This window comes from Aulonocara sp. 'chitande type north' Nkhata Bay, linkage group LG11 (genome assembly GCF_057382095.1).
Source record: "Aulonocara sp. 'chitande type north' Nkhata Bay isolate Kocher_YH1m ecotype deep benthic linkage group LG11, A_spYH_male_GT1.1, whole genome shotgun sequence".
Classification (NCBI taxonomy): Eukaryota; Metazoa; Chordata; class Actinopteri; order Cichliformes; family Cichlidae; genus Aulonocara; species Aulonocara sp. 'chitande type north' Nkhata Bay.
This window is the reverse complement of record NC_141354.1, coordinates 18,579,514-18,597,938: the sequence shown is the minus strand read 5'-3', so window position 1 is coordinate 18,597,938 and position 18,425 is coordinate 18,579,514. Positions and strand designations below refer to the sequence as shown.

Here is an 18,425-nt window from a genome sequence, read left to right as displayed (position 1 = left end):
TCAAAACACACTTCCCTAAGAGTATTTTAGACATGCTTGTCATAATCAAAAAGAGCAAGTCAAAAACAAACAAACGAAAAATTGAAACCCCTATTAATTCTCACCGCACACACAAGAAATTGAAAAAATAAACCACACCAGCAACTAATGCTGGAGAAAAGTTACTACTGCAAGTAATGTGTTAGTCTTAAATATATACAGTGCACTCAATATATTTATATATCTGCATCCAAACTCAGTCGATTACTATACATCCACTACGGCAACTCAAAACTTTATTTATAACCCTCTAATAAACATAAATGGCATTTGAAACACACACTCAACCATGTTTGCAGCAGTATTTGTAAAACCAACTGTGGCCTAAACAGTTCACTGCTTACTAATTTGCATTTTCACACTCACACACACACATCTAAAAATAGCAGCAGGCAGTCAGTGCATTACTGACTCGACACACAGAGATCTCTCACACCAAATTTTCTTATTCTATATTACAACGACGTCTTATATTTACAACCACTGTCAGATCTGTCAGCTTTAGCGCCTACCCAATTTCGACAAATTTAAAATAACCGCCCAGCGGATGAACTCCCTGAGTTTTTTGCGACCAATTAACCAGTATCTGTCCAACAGTTTCTGGCCTCATCTCTAAAGTCCCTAACACAATTTAAAAGCGTCAACCAACCCAAACTTTGCCTGAAGCTCTATTTTTGGCGTTTCCCAGCCAAGGCTTACCCTGAAGTTTTAAGTTAAAGTTACACGCCCAAAGTCCAACTTCTGCTGACCAAAAAAGCGCAGGTACCGTTCCAAACGGTAAGGAGACTCTAACTCCTAGCTTCATTCCAGGATGCCCTGTACCCCACAGTTAAGCCAAACTGAACTAACCCTGTTCGCCGACAGGTCAATGTCGCGCGTCCACGACAAGGAGGGAGCATAACCTCCGGGCTCTGCGCTTCCTAGAACCCCCACGGTTCCGTTCTAAGATAATTTATAATACTTTGAAACAACAGTAAAACACCCAACAAAGTGTATAACTGAGGCAGGTGCAACCTAGTGGTCAATGGAGACTCCAACTCACAAAATGACCGCTCAGGTCCACTCTTATGACCAAATTTGGACTCTAACCAACACAATAACCAATTCCCTACCAAACTACTTGAGACTCTAACTCAATTTCTTTGGGACTTCAACCCAGTATTTAAACTTTTCCTGGCAGACTCTAACTGCTTTAGCAGACTTTACTGCTTTCATTTCTTCTTAGCAGAACTCTAACTGCTTCAACTCATGAGATTTTTCATCAAAATCAAAACAGACATCCACCAGTAACTTCAGTGAGTAGACTTAAATTTTATCATGTCCAATTTGGCACACTTTGGAAATAATTCAACAGGTAGTGCCTTACCTTTTGGATAAGCCGGCTTATGCCCACTCACTTCGACCACTGGAATTCATGTCTGCCCGTCAGACCACCTAAGACCAAATTTCTCCATCTAAACCTCCAATCCTCCCTCCTCAACCACCGGACGAAGCCCCCAAATGTTAAGGTTCAAAATTGAGGAGGGAGAGTACAAACCACCCATGGTCCAGAAGGTCTTGGTCAAACAATGATTTTAATGAACACACGTGTGGGAAGACACTCTGTACGCAGACAGCCAGTAGTCCTCGACTTAATCAAAGCATGAACAGATATTTTATAGCATCAGGGTTTGATTTACTGACGCCCCTTCATGCGTCACAGATACATTTTATACATAGATCAGATCAACACTACAATGACTTTTCACCCAGAAGATCATCTTCTATTTTCATGGCTGGTACTTTCCGTTCTTGTCTTAAAGTGAATTGTTCCTCTTTCTTGCCGAGACATGACTAATCTCTCCTCTAAATAAATCTAACTAATGTGTGTGTATGTGTTGACCTCACATGCTCTTTGTGTCACCTCTTCACCTACTGTCTGTGTCTCGTCCTCAAATGCTCTTTCTCAATTTACCTGTTGCACTTCTGACCTTTCACCAGGACAGAGGCTCACTGAGACTATGTGTATGTCTTCTACTAAATAAATGTTTTAACCAAGAACCTCTACTAAAACCTTAATATAAAATGATCTGATATATAAGTGTTTTGTAAGCATGTATTGCAATTTCTTCTATGGCTCCAAGTCACTTGCACAATAGATTGTCCGAACATCGCGCCGAACAAAGCTTCCGACCCCCAATTAATTGACCGAGCTCCAACTCTTTAATAAGCACAGATATGCATTGTGTATAAAATAGTCATAACTGCTTAAGGCCTTCTTAAAGCTATCTGTTACATTGTTAAAGCCTCGTCTTAGCCTGCGGCTCAAAATAACTTCCACTTCTGCAAAACTCTCCAAGCCTGTTTCCTGTCCTGTTACTTTTAGCCTTTCTGAAAGACACACTGTTCAACCCCTGAATGCAATATAAACTCCAGATTATATTATTAATGCAATGGTAATGATGACAATTATTTAGCAATAGCAGTAAAATAATTTCCCTGCTCCACACTACTGCTTCTCTTCAGCCTGAATGCCTGTCGTCACAGAGTAGGTCCATCTGGCCCCTCTTTCTCTTGTTCACTTCCTAGTTTCCATCTCTCAAGGACTGCTGCAAAACTAAGCATCTCGAGGGACTTGGAAAGTGGTGTTACTCCACACATACGCATGCACACACACACACAAAAACACAAACAGCAGCCTTGTTACGTCACTTATTTAAGGTGATAGAAAACTTCATTTGCTCCGTCACAGAGACACGGCACTGCCATCCCCCTTGCAAAAATAAGTGCTCTAGTATTACAGAAATAATATGTGGACTGTGTATGTTGTTAACAACACTGTGTTGCAGTAAAGTTATAAATAGCTTACTCGTACACACCCCGAGTTCCCATGAAAAACACATTATAAAGGGGGTGGAGAGTAAACCAGCCAGATTTCTGTTCTTTTCTGTTGTGGTCCGTAGTCACATTCATCTGTACGATGTATGGTTGGTCTGGATGGATCTACTTTGTGTTTGGCCCAAAGCCTGTGTTTGGTCAGTGTGCTTAGTGTGGCGCGCTGGGGAAAATGTTTTCCTACACTGTGCTTCTGAATGAGGTACAGACAGGCAGAATAAGCAGATGACAGAGTTCCAGGTAATGCTTAAATTAAACAGAGCAGGGCTGATATATCACTGTGCAACAGGCAATGAGCCAGGAGCCAGCTGTCATCACCAGGGGTGAGGCTTTACATGATAAATCAGATTACAGAAGAAAAACCAGCATTTCACGTCAGTCTGTGAAGAGGAGTGTAAAGCACAGTACAGGCTTTTTACTTTTAAAAAACACAATAAAGGGACTTTGTTGAGCTGACAGAAACCACAAAATTGATGCATGACATGGCCACGAGCCAAATGTGTGTTGCTCATAAAAATGCATGATACCTATAAATGAGAAATGACTATGAGAAGGCTCATTATGTAATGATTATTGTAATAACATAACATGCACTAGTGGACACCTGCGCATTTAGACTTTCTTCTTACAACTTACTTTATATTTTAACCTTCCGAGACCTTTAAGCTCTTGTTTGGGATGGATTTTTATTTTCTTCCAGCTATTTGTGATTAGAAGTATATAAAGTAAGCTTCATCTTTGGACAGAAAGTCATTCTTACAGTTTTACATTCTGTCTGCCCGCGTGCTGAACTGAAAAACGTTTGTAGTGCGAACTGTAACGTGAATGCTTGATTTACTACAGTAATGAGTCTCTGCACTACTGAAGAATGGAATTTGATTACAGTAATGCATTACACACAAATCTGAACTTTACATTTATATATATATATATCCAATATCCAATAAGAAGCAGCCATTACTAAGAAGGAAATAATGATTTCTACAGCTCTCTTTTTTTTTTCTCCAAAAAGGAGGACATTGAGAAACATCAGTTATTTAAATATACTTTAGGTTCACTAAAACCTTAATAGTCTGGCTATTTCAGTGTGGAGTAATGTTGTATTTGTCACAGCCGGTGTGTTTGTGGAGCAGACCCGAAAGCAGACAAGGGAGAGACAGAACTGAATCTTTAACAAAAAGCGAGCCGGTTATTTTGTGCTGATGTCAAAAACGGAAAACAAGACAAGGCTGGTGCAAAACTAAACTGGGAGCAGCTAAATTACTATTATAACTATAACATGAAACATGAACCTAAGCAATAGAAATAAAACTCTGTGACCAGCCGTGACTTGACGTTGAGACAGCAGACAACCAAACAAAGAACAGAGGAAGACAGAGGACTTAAATACACAAAAGGGTAATGTGGAAAGTGGAAACACCTGGGGAAACACAGTTGGCATAAATGAACCTGAATGCCACAGGGGAAGCAAAACACAATGAACATGGAACACAAGACTCTTCAAAATAAAACCGGAAACACAATGGGACATAGACAGGACAACATGAAACACATGACATACTGTATTAGAAGAAGAAACATAAACCAGATTAAAAACTCAACCAAACTAATAATACTAGAACTTAACGTATCTCATTAGTAATACAGAATACAAAAAAACTCAACTACACCCTTAACTTAAGAATAACACCTGAATTTAACATTATTTTAACATAGGAAATCAACGATACTAAATAAATGAAAAGACGCTGGGTCACAGACCCACCCCCTGACTGTATTGTGCTGTTTTGCATTGTTTTGTGGGTGAGTATTAACAGGAACTCATTTCTAGACGGCAATAATCTGGCTTCAAGAGGTTAACTTACATAACCTGAAACAGGAAATTGGGTTTCTGTCTATAGCTGGTTGGTTGAAAAGATTAAAACCCCCAAAATACTTTGAGGGGGTTAAAAAAGACATCACGCGGGCATTATGTGACTCTTCAGCCAGGAAGAAGACAATAGCAGCTTCTCTTCTCTCTCTCAAACTGTGCATCTCACCTCTTTTGAAACCACAGTAAGAGCAGTGACATTGACAGCAGTTTGACCGGTTTACGTGATTAGTTTCACCTTGGCATGCTTGTTAATTTTGATAAAAATGTACTCATATCTCATCTTATCAGCACAGCGAAAATAAGTGAGGTCAGTGCTCTCAGTGGTCATCGTGTTCTAGCGCAGCTCCAGGGAAATTGTTACTTGCGTTTGAGGTTCTAGATCAAGGCTCAATAGGAGTAAGCTTATACATTTCAGATACATAACAAAACGTATTTATGATCTTCATGTCCATTTTCCCTGTTATTAGTCACCAACAAGAATCACTTTGTTGATGGGCCGCTCCTCTACCAGTTCAGGATGAACTTCCGGCGACGTCGGCGACTGATTGAACTTCTTCACGAGCGAGGGCGCAGCATCCCAGAGAGCCACGACAGTCCCTTCTGTCTCCGGAAACAAAGCTCTGACGGAGGCAACACCAGCTTTCTCTCAGGTGCACACTCCATCTGACTCTCAGTAACTGTGTAAAAGCTTTGCTTCATTATTTCCTTTAATTCCAAACTGACAGATCAGCTAAATAATCTGTGTCCTCCTTTCAGTCATTTTAAAAGTAAAACATTGTTTTTTAAATCTAAACTTTTGCTGAACCCCAGCTCCTCCGTGAGAGTTTTCGCAGACGTTTGGTAGAGACCTTGGGAAGTTTGTCACCTTTCATAGGAAACCTTCACTGTGTCCATGTGTTCATGAAACATTACTCTTATTAAGCAGTTTAAATATTGCCCCTGGTTATTTGATTCAGTGGCATATTTATCCAGTTTGCCTTATCTTCTGTTGACACACATACCCAAATCCACTCTCTGTAACCTGTGTCCTTGGTGGTGTCTGCCTTATGAAGATAACAGAGCAGCCCTGTTTGTGTTACTAGGCATAAGAGCAGAGCACAAAGTCTCTGTCTCACCAAAGTGGCACAAAAAATATGGCAAAACAAAGAGAAAGTTAAGCATGCACATTTAAAACTATTAAATAGTTATTAAAAGTCTAACCTACTTAGGAGGTTACACAATATATTCCAATGAGAAAAGACTCAATATTTTATATGAATGAAGTAAGGGGCTCTATGTAGTGCTGGTTTTTCCTGTCTTTAGATTGGTCTGCAGCTCCAGAGGCCACACTGGTGAACTGTAAATCAAGCCTTTATTCTGCTTTGCCTTCTTTCTCTTTTTTCTGGCTGTCTTTCAGACTAACAACTCAGTTTGTGTTTCTCTGTCTCAGTGAGTCCCACAAAAGAGATAAAGGTGTCTGTCGGAGTTCGTCGGAGCAGCATGAGCAGCAGCTGTGGCAGCATCGGTTATTGCAGCAGTGGTTATTACAGCAGCAGTCCTACGCTCAGCAGCAGTCCGCCTGTCCTTTGCAACCCTAAATCTGGTATGACAACATAGATATCGAGTGTATTTTGTAATGGGCCCCACTCCCACTGAACATAAAAAAAACTATGGAGCAAGAACTATATCTTCGCTTAACTGTCAGGTTTTCTAAAGCTGTGGTTTAAAGTTGCTGCATATAGAGTTAAATGAAGTCTTCAGTAGACAGTGGCAGTTATAATAGTTTAAACTAACCTCATTAATAAATGGGAATAAGTCCAAATGATTTTAGTTGTTGTGTGTTCTTACTGACAGATTCATGTTATTTACTAATTGTAAAGTTATTTTTTAATATAGTGGCTCTACTTTGGATTTTTAAAGCGGTCATTTAGAGAAGCAAAGAACTTCTGACTTTTTCTCTTAGACAGTGGACAGCTTCAGTCTGTGTGCTGCTGCATGCAGCTCTGTCACGTGCTAAACCAGAGGTGTCAAAACCCTTTTTATGTAGTGGTGCACACAGAGCCCAGTTTGAGCTTGTGTGGATCTACAAACTGTTCCCCGTCCTTTTAGTGTAAAGAAATCCAAGCACACATTTATTCCATAAGATTTCTTAAGAAAAATAAATTAAATTTTGAAAAGAGTTTTTCCACATTGTATAAAGAAATATTACATAAATAAATAAAAAATCAGCACAGGTCCCCTGACGTAAACTTTAATGACTAAATGCTTAAAATGACAGAAAAGGTTGTTGTGCTGTTCTTTTAACCAGTGACTCAATATAACAAAAAAGAGAAACATTTCTATTGTAAATGCTGAAAAATAGGAACTTTTCTGTTCTTTAATGTAACACTTAAAGCAAAACACTGTTATCTGGTGCTTAGTTAGTTTGTTGCAATAAGCCAGATCATGGGTGATGTCTGGGGGCCAGGCCAGCTGTATGTTTGACACTCCTGTGGTAAAAAAACAAAAAAACAGAAAGAGAGCTGTTTGTGTAGCAGGAACACAAGACCTCCACTGCACAGCAGGTTTCTCACTAGATATTTTACTTTGTGTTTTTTGAAATTAAAGTTACTAAATTAGGCTTCAGACTTGCTCAGTTGGAAAGAAGGAAATGAAGCGTGAGAATCAGCTGCCGTCAGTGAGAGAGGCGTCAGGTGGACTAGTTGAAATCCTATATAATTCAAATTGACAAATATCCATATTACAAACTTGACAACTAAACGCATAGAAGACTCACAACAGGTCATATAACAGACTGCTTAACCCACATTTATTCTATCGCAAACTGTGAATTAGCTTGTTTTTCTGTGGGAAGACATGCTGAAGAAAAATCCTAATGAGCGCACGTTTACTTCAGTGGAAAGCAGATATGCACTGCTTAAAGGAAAGTGACAATCATACCTGTCATTTGGAAATGAACGGCTTTAAATTCTCTGTGCAGATTTGAAAACTTGGCAGTGACGCCCTTGAGCCGTGTGTGTGTTTCTGAGTGTTTTATTTTGGCTACTTTGAGGTGTCCTCTGATGTGTTTGATTCAAGCAGAGTCCTCGACAAGAGTTTCTTTGTGCCAGCAGCCCCCCCTTTTACATTAGCACTTGCTCATGGTGCACAATGAGCAGGAAGAGGAAGGCACACACACACACACACACACACACACACACACACACACACACACACACACACACACACACACACACACACACACACACACACAGAGTAAGGGTATTTCTCTTTTGCTTCACATACGAGGAGGAAGAAACTCCATATAAGATGAATGGGGTGAGCTTTGACCAGTGTTTTGTTTCTATAAAGTCACACCATTAAAAAAGGTTATGTCATCGTGACACAAAGGGGGCAGATAACAGAATGTTAAGAGAAATTGTCCTGTATATCTGATCAGATTGGAATTCCACAGAGAGATTATGAAAATTTCCAGCTCTAGAGGATTAGCGGTCCTTTGCACTTCACTTCCTCTTCTTTATCAGATTACAGTTAAGTGTTGCGATGTAGACCATAAGTGATTTGTCAAGCACGGGCCACTGGCTTTCTAAGAAATGTCCTTGCATTTTTTGCTTTTAGATTTTTGAGAGTTATTCAGTGATCTTTGCGGCACATATCGAGTTGATTTATAGTTTGTTATTAAATACTAAGCACCTGTTGAAATCTGAACTCAATGTGCACACAAAGGCTGAAAGCTGCTTACTTATTTGTATTTTTCTACTTTACAGAGGCTATAGACATAAGAGTTTGTTAGACCCTCCAATTCTCCAGTGGTAAAGGAGATCTGGCTATTCTTAAAAGCCTATCAGCTAAACATATGCAGCCCTATGATAGGTCCTATTATAGGAGATGAGGAACTGAAACACCACCCTGCATAAGAAAACTTAAAACATAGAGACAGAAAACCATTCGCACTCACATTCACATGGATATAAACTAGAAAAAAGCAAAAGGAGTGAGGCATGAATATCTGTCTGGACTTAATCTTCAATAAAAAAGCTTTCAAAACTGGAACAAACAACTTTGGTTTGGCCAGTCAGGGCTTCTTTGACTGAGACACCATATTGATAAAATATTTAAGAAGATGATATGGAAAAGGTCAATGGACCTGACCTAAAGGAAGGAAAACAACAAAGTGAAGGAAATGTCCAATAGATGAGTGGGAACAGCTAGCGGGAAATCAATTAGTTTAATGTCCTGGAGAGGCTTTAGTTGGAAAAACTATGGTCAGACGCTTCATACTTATGGCCATTACATCGCATAAAGCAACTATAGCTTCATTCACAGACTCATCATAAATGCTCATAAATCATAGCAGTCAGTAATAATGCGATCACCAAGCCTAAGAAAAGTTGTTAATAAAGAGCATTGTCTAAAGAGCATTGAAAGATCTTATTTATTTTAACTTTTGTATCTCACCTTTTGCTCTCCAATTTCTTTTCATTTTTCCTCCTTAAAATGAGGACATTTCCAATTAATTTAATCTAATTAATTAATAAGACACAAAAGTCTTTTGGATCCTTGTGGAGAGTCATGTCGATGCAAGTACTGGTAAGGGGAAGTTGGACTAGAGGAAGGAAAGCTATACTGTTTCAGGAAGCAGGGTGCCTCAAAGGCATTATTAGCATGTGACCAACACTCATAGTTTCTACACACACACACGTACATGTTTAACCAAAAATAGACCTGTTTCATGTGTGCATGCCCAAGCCAGTGTGTCGTCTTATTGCTGTAACATTGTGTGTTGTGTTGATGTGTCTTTCTCAACAGTCCTGAAGAGACAAGTGAGTCCAGAGGAGCTGCAGAGACCAGGAGGACCTTTTATAAAGAAGACATTCACTGTAGGACACACACAGACACACACTCGCACACAGAGAGCTGAGGTCTAACGGAGACTATTTGAGCAATCACACATGTCCTCACACACACACAGACACACGCGAATATATGTGAAAGGTCCCATGATTCATGGGCGTAAGCAGACAGCACACATACATCCCTCCCTATTCTTTTTAAGTTAAGTGTGATCACCAAAGAGTCTCAGCTGAGCATCACACGACAAAAATCCAAAGTATAATGTGCAAACAGTACTTTAAAGTACATTATTTCACCATCTAAAGTCACTGAGCATGGGATTGAAAAGAAGTGAGATATTCTGCGTCTCATCTGCTGCTGTTGTCCTCAGATTATAGGCGATGCTGTGGGCTGGGGGTTTGTGGTGCGAGGAAGCAAACCCTGTCACATCCAGGCTGTGGATCCAGGTGGACCTGCTGCCGCTGCTGGCATGAAGGTAAGACTGGTAGAAATGTGTGAACTCCTGAAAGAATGATGAACCCCTGCAGGCTTCTGTCATCAGATGAATTGAAGAGAAGAACAATAGATGTACTACACGCACTTCTTAGTGAAATCTGAGACATAAACTTGCTTTTTGCACCTCTGCGGATGCTTTTTGCTGTGGATTTTGATTTCAAGAGGGCAGCTCCGTTAAGTCTGTAGACTGTCGGAGAAGCATTTAAATGTCAAACAAGAGTTTAAGGATTCTTTTTGTAGATTCAGCCCACAGGAGGAGGATGCTAGGATGGGAGGAAAGAGTGGCACAAATGTGCTGTAGTAGGGGTGGGGAAAAAATCAAGGAGTATGAAAGGATAATGGTAGCTGTGCTGCTACAGCTGCCATGAAGGTATGTCAACAGAATGGCAGCAAGGAATCCTGGGAATGCAGAGCACAGCAACTTTACCACAACATGGAGAGCGGGGCCAGAGTGCAATGACTGAAAAAAATTGTAGAAGGAGCCTGAAAAACAAGAAATTAATTATTGATAGCGTGTTACTCATGTAGGGTGGTCACCGATGGAAGCAAAAGGGCTTTCTTGTGTACATATCACTTTCCATATCCTTTAGTACACATCATTTAGTTGTTCTGTTACAGGGATGTTTTCTTTTAATTAAAGGAGAAAATGTGTGCAACTGACTGAAAGAAAGGATGGTTGCCATAGCGAAGACACATGAGCTGAAGATGAAAACTGGAAGAGGAGGAAGTAGGTAGAGGAGATGAGTTTGAGTATTAGCACTAAAAGAGGAAAGAGCCTCTGGAAATAATATCACTTCTGCTCTGGTGACTGATTATTACCATAGAAACATGTTCAAGTCAGTCATAAAGGTGTTGTCGCTCAGAGAGCGTTTCACGTGTGTTAAACTTATTTTGGACTTAATTGGGACAAAATATGAAGACCTCATGTGGAAGCTGTTTTAATTGTGCACCATTTTTATTAAACATTTAACATGGTCTGTTTGTGTTGAGCATCTTTTATACCCATTAAGCCAATAAATACCACGCCAAAAACCAGATTATTACATTAGCTTTATCTGATTTCCATCGTGTCAGGTTTGTACATTAAGTTCCTCGTGTGCAGCGGTGTGTGCAGTATCGTCATCAGTTTATTTGTGTGGAGTTAATCGCACTCCTCACGTTTCCTCGGAGGTTCCACCTCACCTGAGTGTTTTTATTACTGTTTAATGAAAGAAGACCGCAGTCCTGAGAGGGGCGTCATGTTGTCAGATGTTGAAACTACAGTCCAGGCAAAAATCCAAAAAAGCGACAAGTCATCGTCTTCAGATTACAGCCGAGTCGTTTCACACACCTTTTAACTTGTTGCATCTTTTCCTGTTTCTGTCATTTCACTTTGTGAGAGGGGTTTTAACCATCTCAGCACAGGGAAACATTTCGTCCAGCTAGGGTCCAGCCAAGATTAACAACCCTGCAGCCCGAGAGAAGGAATGTTTGGATAGGGGAGAAAGAGGAGGGATAAGATGGGGAGTAGTTTAAAGATAGTTAAAGATATTGGAAGGAAAGGTAGACTAGAGAGATGAATTCAGGGAACCAAAGATAAAGATGAGATGGTCAAATGAAGAAGAATGAAGAAGACTGTTTTGGCTCTGAAAATAGTGCAGTATAGCCCGTAGAGATCTGGGTGTGATTACAGTGAGGGTCTTAAATTCCTCTGCTACATAGGATTAGCAGCCTGGCGTTTTTTTCCCCCTCTTCTTCATCACACTTAATCTCTCTTTCCTCTTATTTCCTTTGCCTATTTTGAGCTTTCTAGCACAGAAACATTTAGGAGTGCTGGAAAAACACTGAGCAACGATTGCCGTGAGAATATTCCTAGAGGCCTCTCTCTGCATGTGTTCACTTTTCTGTGTAACAGGCAAGTTTAGGTAGCTGTTCACTCCAAGAAATTTTCCACATGCATAATGTTTCCTGTATGCACAGTCAATAAACTATCTGTTAGAGTTTGTTTTTCTTCAATCTTTCCTCGGCTGTCTGCACGTGGTTGATTTATGGGCTATTAAAATATGAGAATAATGAGGTGCTTTTGTTCTTAATCGATCTTTTTTGGCATCGTGAAGAGAGAAAAAAAAAAAAAACTTTTAGGGGCCAGTAAAGCAGGGAGTGCTTATGTGAGTGAGTATGTGGTTTAAAAGTTTGCAAAAAACACAGCAGCAGGATCATGTTGCAAGAACGGCAGCTAGAAGGCAGTTTTGAAAAGACGCCTTATTTTTATCTGCAGCTGCAGAAGTGGTTAAACGATAACATAGGGGGCATTCAGGCGTGACAGGAGTGGTTTGGAGTGAGGCAATCATGTTGTACCTCTTGTTATTCAAACTCAGTTATATTTTTTACATCAGTGAGCTCACAGTTTTGAGCTATGACTGTGCTCTGTGCTCACTGACACCTGTGTTAGGTTACATGTGTTGACACTGAAACTTGTGCTGATAAAAAAAAAGACAACCCAGAAGCATTTGCACTCTTGCATGTTAAAGTGAAGGACGGCCAAATGCTCCTTTGTATAATTGTTCATAGACTGTATATAAAAGATGGCCACCTATTGCTTTGAATGCTCACAACTTAAAGCTTCCAAGTTTTTTTTTAGGTTGTTTTTGTGTTTTAAAATAAGCCTTAAACTTATTCAGATGAGAGTGTAGGGGATTTATTAGCTTTTGCTGGGGCAGGTTATTAATAACATGTGTCTTTAATTTACTGTTATAATTTTGACGAAAGAACAGACTTACTAGATGTAGACACTTTTTTGTCTATTAATATAAGTGAACATTTAACAAGACCAAAGGGCACTCACACTATCCCCTCAGTGATGTGCTTTCCCAACTTAAAGCCCAAAGAACTGTAAGGCAGGAGTAAGGCAGCTATAGTTTATACTTATAAGCTTTGACCGTAGAGCTTTACAGATGAAAACTTGATACAGAGAGAAGCACAGTTTGGATAAAGTATAGCAGGCTGTCTTTCATTGCAGCAAATGTAGATTTCGGCTTTGTAGAATAAAATTCGAATTCTTCTGTAGGCCTGATGGCTTTTTGTAAAACTTTGCAATGTGGGCCACGACTAAGGGTATAATTTCCCTGTAATTAAAAGGAATTTCAATGTACTTTATTTGAAATTACAATATAATTATATTTGCTTACAAGCCCTTAAAGATAAATACACCTGTATTATATAACAAGTCAGGTTTTTATAAGAAACAAAGAAATAACTATACTGTGAGTAATTGTAGGTAATGTATGAGTAACTTTCATTGTAAGTACACTGCACTTTTCAGCGTGTGGGTTGTATTATGAAGTAGGACAATGAATTTCTCCATTATCAGATCACATAGGGCTGCAAATTTTGATGGGATCTTTTTATTCTTGTAAGTTGGTAAGAGAGAATAGTCCTCATCACATTTATGTTGATAAAATAAAAATACAGTTGAATAATAGCACATCAATACTCAAAATTGCTCATCAAAATTACTCACACATTACTTACGTATGGTATAATTGTTTCCTGTAAAAACCTGACTTGTTAACTCCTTATTTATGTGTGTCTACCGTTATGTATTTGTAGGTAAATATAATTAATTCGTAATTTCAAATCAAATAGTTGTGCCCTTATTTACAGGCTGTATTGTAAATATCTGGGGAGTTTTTTGCAGCTATAATTAAATATATCGCTATCTGCCTCTTTTCTTTTTTCTCTATGAGTGGCATTAAAGGTGATCAAGCATGTCTCCTGTTTCTGTCAACTTTCTCCAGGTGTGTCAGTTCGTGGTGGCGGTGAACGGATTGAACGTCCTCTGTCACGACTACCGAACCGTCAGCAACCTGATCCTGACCGGTCCGCGGACGATTGTCATGGAAGTGATGGAGGAGGTGTAAGCATTAAAGAGAGCTCCAAGAGGAAACCTCTCAGAAGAGTAATGCAGGAAAAAATGTGGGGACTGAAGTAGTACTTAACCTCAAAACCCCATCGAGAGCGAAACACTGAAGACTTGAAACCACGTCTCACTAGCTCTGTTCCAGCATTGTTTGAACAAGGTGGATAACCAAGAAACTGTGTGTGTGCTTAAAAATGAGGCTATTGTAGTCAAGCAAACGAGTCAATATTTGGAGAAACTAGGTTGTTTTGGATTTTTTTCCTTTGGTTTCGTGGTGTGCGCACTCACACACTGACACACAGAACCAAAACAGACACCACGGAAGAGCTTGGAGTCAGAAAACTCACCCTGGAGAGTGTGTTCAAAGGATGTGAGAAGATGTGAAATTAAGTTTTGCCATTATAACTCGTGGATCAGAGAGTAGAAAGCTGAAAATGAGGACGAATATTTCATGGCGCCATGAAAGCAACCTCTACTCCAGTGAGCTGTTCCTGGTGGCTCAACACTGCCCTCTGCTGAGAAGGACAGGAAGACACACTTCACACTGCTACTACATGTAATTTCAGGGTTTTCAGGGGTGCCATAATGGAACCATTATGTTCAACGGGAAAAGACAAACACCTGCCGTCGCCATGTGGAAAATGTAAAATACCAACTTAATCGATGTTGAGGTAGATTTTTTCCTAGCTGCTAAGAATGTTATAAAGGCGATAAACTTACATGCTACATTAATAAGCACATTGTATATAGAAAAGCAATTAAAGACTTACAGACACAAAGTTTAGAAGTCTGGCTTTAGAAAACCTGTCTCCCATTAAACCTTGTAACCTATTCTGATTACCCGTGACAGCGCTCTGTTAGGCACTTTAACCTTATATGCAGCCTAGAAAATAGACAGTGACCGACAATATCACTGTCTGTAGTTTTTTTAAAAGAATTCGGAGGTTTCTGTTATACTTGCCTTTGAGATGTGGACACAAGATGTGTTACATACCATTAAGAATTGCCAAAAGAGGGAATACTAAAAATAAAAATGACTCTAATTGGAGTCATACCAACCAGCCTTAATGTAAACTTAGAGAACATTTGATTGACCTTTTAACTTTTATATATCATTTGATGTTTGATGTATAATAAAGATAAGAAGTAAACAACCAAAGCACTTGGTTGACTGAAACGTCCTTTTTGGGGGGAATTTGATTCAATCAGACTTCCCTAATTTGAAACTAATGTGGAAGGATGACTTCCTCCGCCCCTCCCCCACATCCTTTTCTCCTTTATTATCTGTACATGCGGCGCAGTTACACATCAAGCACCATATCGTGTATGCGCTAAAGAGTTTTCAGACAGATAAGAAAAGATGTATATGTACAGAAATTTAATGTATGATGGCCTTGTCTGATTTTTGTCTCCAGTAGCAGATAAATGAGCGACACGCCTGAATATTCAATCATTTTAAATAAAGGGAGCAGTTTTCCTCAGAATCAAAGAACATTTTGTTCATTTTGGGGACTTTTTTCCAGCTTTTTCTGAAGGTTTCATTTTAACTTTTTCATAAGTTTGAGTCAGTAAGTTAAAATTTTGAGATACCTAACTTGAATTTTGAGATAATAAGACAGATTTTTGACCTACGGATGACACTTTTTAATTCTCTCGTAGTAGTGGAAACAAGCTTTTGACCCTACAGGTTTTACTCAGAGCGAAAAATAGCTTCATTTTTCAAAATTAGTTTTCAAACTGAGAGAAATAAGAGTTGGGCTCTAATGAAGGCTCTGTGCCAAAACACTTTGGTCGTATTCCTACTGTGATGTAAACCAGTAAACATGTGAAACGTGAGTAAAGTATCCACTGTTTATGATGCTATCTTTCTCTTTTTTAATAACGTTGCTTTGGAATTCTTTCTTTAGATTTCAGGTTTATCACTTCACTGCTTCAATGGGAAAAAGGTAAATAAGAGAATTGTTTCTAATGAATCTTTAAATCCTTGAATCAGCTTGATGTAGCTTGAAGCTAAGTGGATTAGATCAGGCTTGAATTATAGCCTCTAAATAATATGAGGATCCCGCGTATGTTACTACTGTGCCATCTTGTGTTTATACATACTAGCATGAATTTAGAAAAAACAGAGCATGGATAAGTGATACTCATATCGTTCATACACTATGTGTCTGTAGTCCTGAGCAGCACTTGTTCCTTGTTTTGTCTTAGACTAAACTATATTCCATGTCTGGAGGAGGAAATTATTACTGCAAAAAAACACAGATGCAGAAATGTAAACTTTGTTTTCAACCACAGTATATTCACAGTTGTTACAGCCAAACTGTAGAGTTAATATGTCCTAGTGAACTACCTCCAAATATGTTTTTGTGCCGTTGCCGGTTAATTCAGTCGACTATTCATTGATTTATCTTAATGTGCTTGGATGTAGTAGGCAGTCAAATAATGTAAATATGTGCTTGTTTAGCTTTATCTCCTAATCTAAAGCCCACTCCTTCATCTGATTTATCTGGCAAATCATTTCAGATACAACAGCAGATTTTAGGCCTAACTCATTCAATGATCTAAACAGCTGGAATATGTTGTTGCCGAATATGTCCTCCTCAGATTTACAGAATTTTGCCTCAAAATCTGTAATCTGCTCACGTTGTTACATGGATAATGCCATATATTGTACTGTTAATGTATCGTATTAATGTTCTCCAAAACGCTTTCAAGTAGTTGCACTTTGCTTTTACCCAGCAACCGTACAATATGTTTATTAGAAAGAAATCTCAAAGCACAAAATAATTTCTTCTCTGGGTTTTCATTAGTCTGATGTAGCGATTTCATTAATCTTTAATGTTAATATCTACACTTGGTATGGATTCAATTTTTCTCTGTTTTCTCTCATTAAAATTCATCTATATGCAGTTTGTAACTTAGTAATTCTTCTTTTGTGCATCTGGAAAGTGATCTGTGATTTTCTTCTGTAGATAATGTTTGATGCAGTTTCATTGGACAGAAGCAGATGACAGTTTGATTTGGAGGAGAAGAAAGTTTCAAGAGTGTTAAATCTTGAAGGGGTTGTGCCAGGTTGGCTTATATGAGTTTGCTGACTGTTAACCGAAAGCGTTTGCCTTAAGACCTGAGTTTGCTGCCAATAAGAGATGGTGGTCACTTTGTTCCTCCTCTTTTCCCCCCTCTCATTCTCTTCTCTGTTCAGTCATTTGCAACTTTGCAAGGTGGTTGCTCCAAGTCACCACAGCTTCAGTTTTAGTGACAATCAGTGTTGTATAGATAACAAATGCACAGTCATTTGATCTGACAGAACGTACATCACCGCTGTCTTCGTTTTTGTGCCGTTGCCGGTTCTATACTTCAACTTTAATGTGTAATAAGATCAATGGGGATTCTTGGCTATGAGAGGTTACACATTTTCAGCACAGCTGTTTGTTCTTTTTTTCTGCTATCCGAGATTGAATGTTTGTTATCAGAACAACAAAAGCTGACAGTAGCAGTCTGTTTTTCACAAAAAAGCTAAATCTCATTGTAAGTTCGAATGTATTAAAGAGCTGATCAAGTGTCAAATAAATAAACTGATTTCACAAATTCATTGTGCTTGTGGTTTCATCCTCAGGACTGTCTGAACCTCTTCATGCACTTAGTATGACTAAATTTCACCTTTTTGATAAGGATAAAGATAGTTATTTTAAAATATATAAATTAAAGTTGAAAAAAAAATAACTATTGTGTATAAAATAAATATATATATATATATACACAATAACAGCAGCTGTACAAGTAATTACATTCTGTATTTCTTTGTCACACTTCGCCTGGTTTTCCTTCATACCTCAGATGTATCAGTTGTACAATGATCACCAATTTTTTTCCCTGGAGTCAGCACACACAATGCCCTATTGCAGTACATGGTTCCCAACCTTTCTGTGTAAACAGTTAAAGAAAGAAATACTGAAGAAAGTGTTTGTTTTGGCTAAAATAATAAATACAAAAAAGCCTTTAGGTTCGGTCTTTTATCAGTTTGGTCAAATTTGTCAATACCACCCATCTGATGAAGGTTTAGTACAAATGTTTTCTGAGACTGGGATGTCTACATGGTAGATCAACATCAACGTTTGTTTGCTACCTTCAAAAGGTGCAATGTTTACAATACAATACCTGAAGTTATCTCTTGACTGTCACTGGCAAATACACGCTTAGCAGTGATGTGTTAAAACTGACACATCATGTGTTAGATTTTAACACATGTGCTGTATCTGCTCAGGGACAACACATGATGTGTCAATTTTAACACAAAATAATGTGTCTGCTCCTTTAACACATCTTCTGTTAAAGTAAGTCAACACACAGATGTGTTATTTTGACACAAAGATGTGTTAAAATGTGTTTTGTTAGTAAAACATGTAAATTTTA

At 38.7% G+C, this 18,425-nt stretch overlaps 1 protein-coding gene across 2 annotated transcripts in view; it reads left to right on the top strand.

The window, feature by feature from the left end:
- Positions 1–17,604, top strand: part of deptor (DEP domain containing MTOR-interacting protein) — a 42,775-nt gene extending 25,171 nt beyond the window's left edge. For both annotated transcript variants that reach the window (XM_086310888.1, XM_086310887.1), the window contains exons 6-10: positions 5,254–5,436; positions 6,216–6,368; positions 9,575–9,645; positions 9,990–10,094; positions 13,891–17,604. In XM_086310888.1, coding sequence (XP_086167014.1) covers positions 5,254–5,436; positions 6,216–6,368; positions 9,575–9,645; positions 9,990–10,094; positions 13,891–14,013 — 635 coding nt within the window. In that variant the 3' untranslated portion in view covers positions 14,014–17,604. The remainder of the gene's footprint in view (positions 1–5,253; positions 5,437–6,215; positions 6,369–9,574; positions 9,646–9,989; positions 10,095–13,890) is intronic.
- The last annotated feature ends 821 nt before the right edge of the window (positions 17,605–18,425 follow it).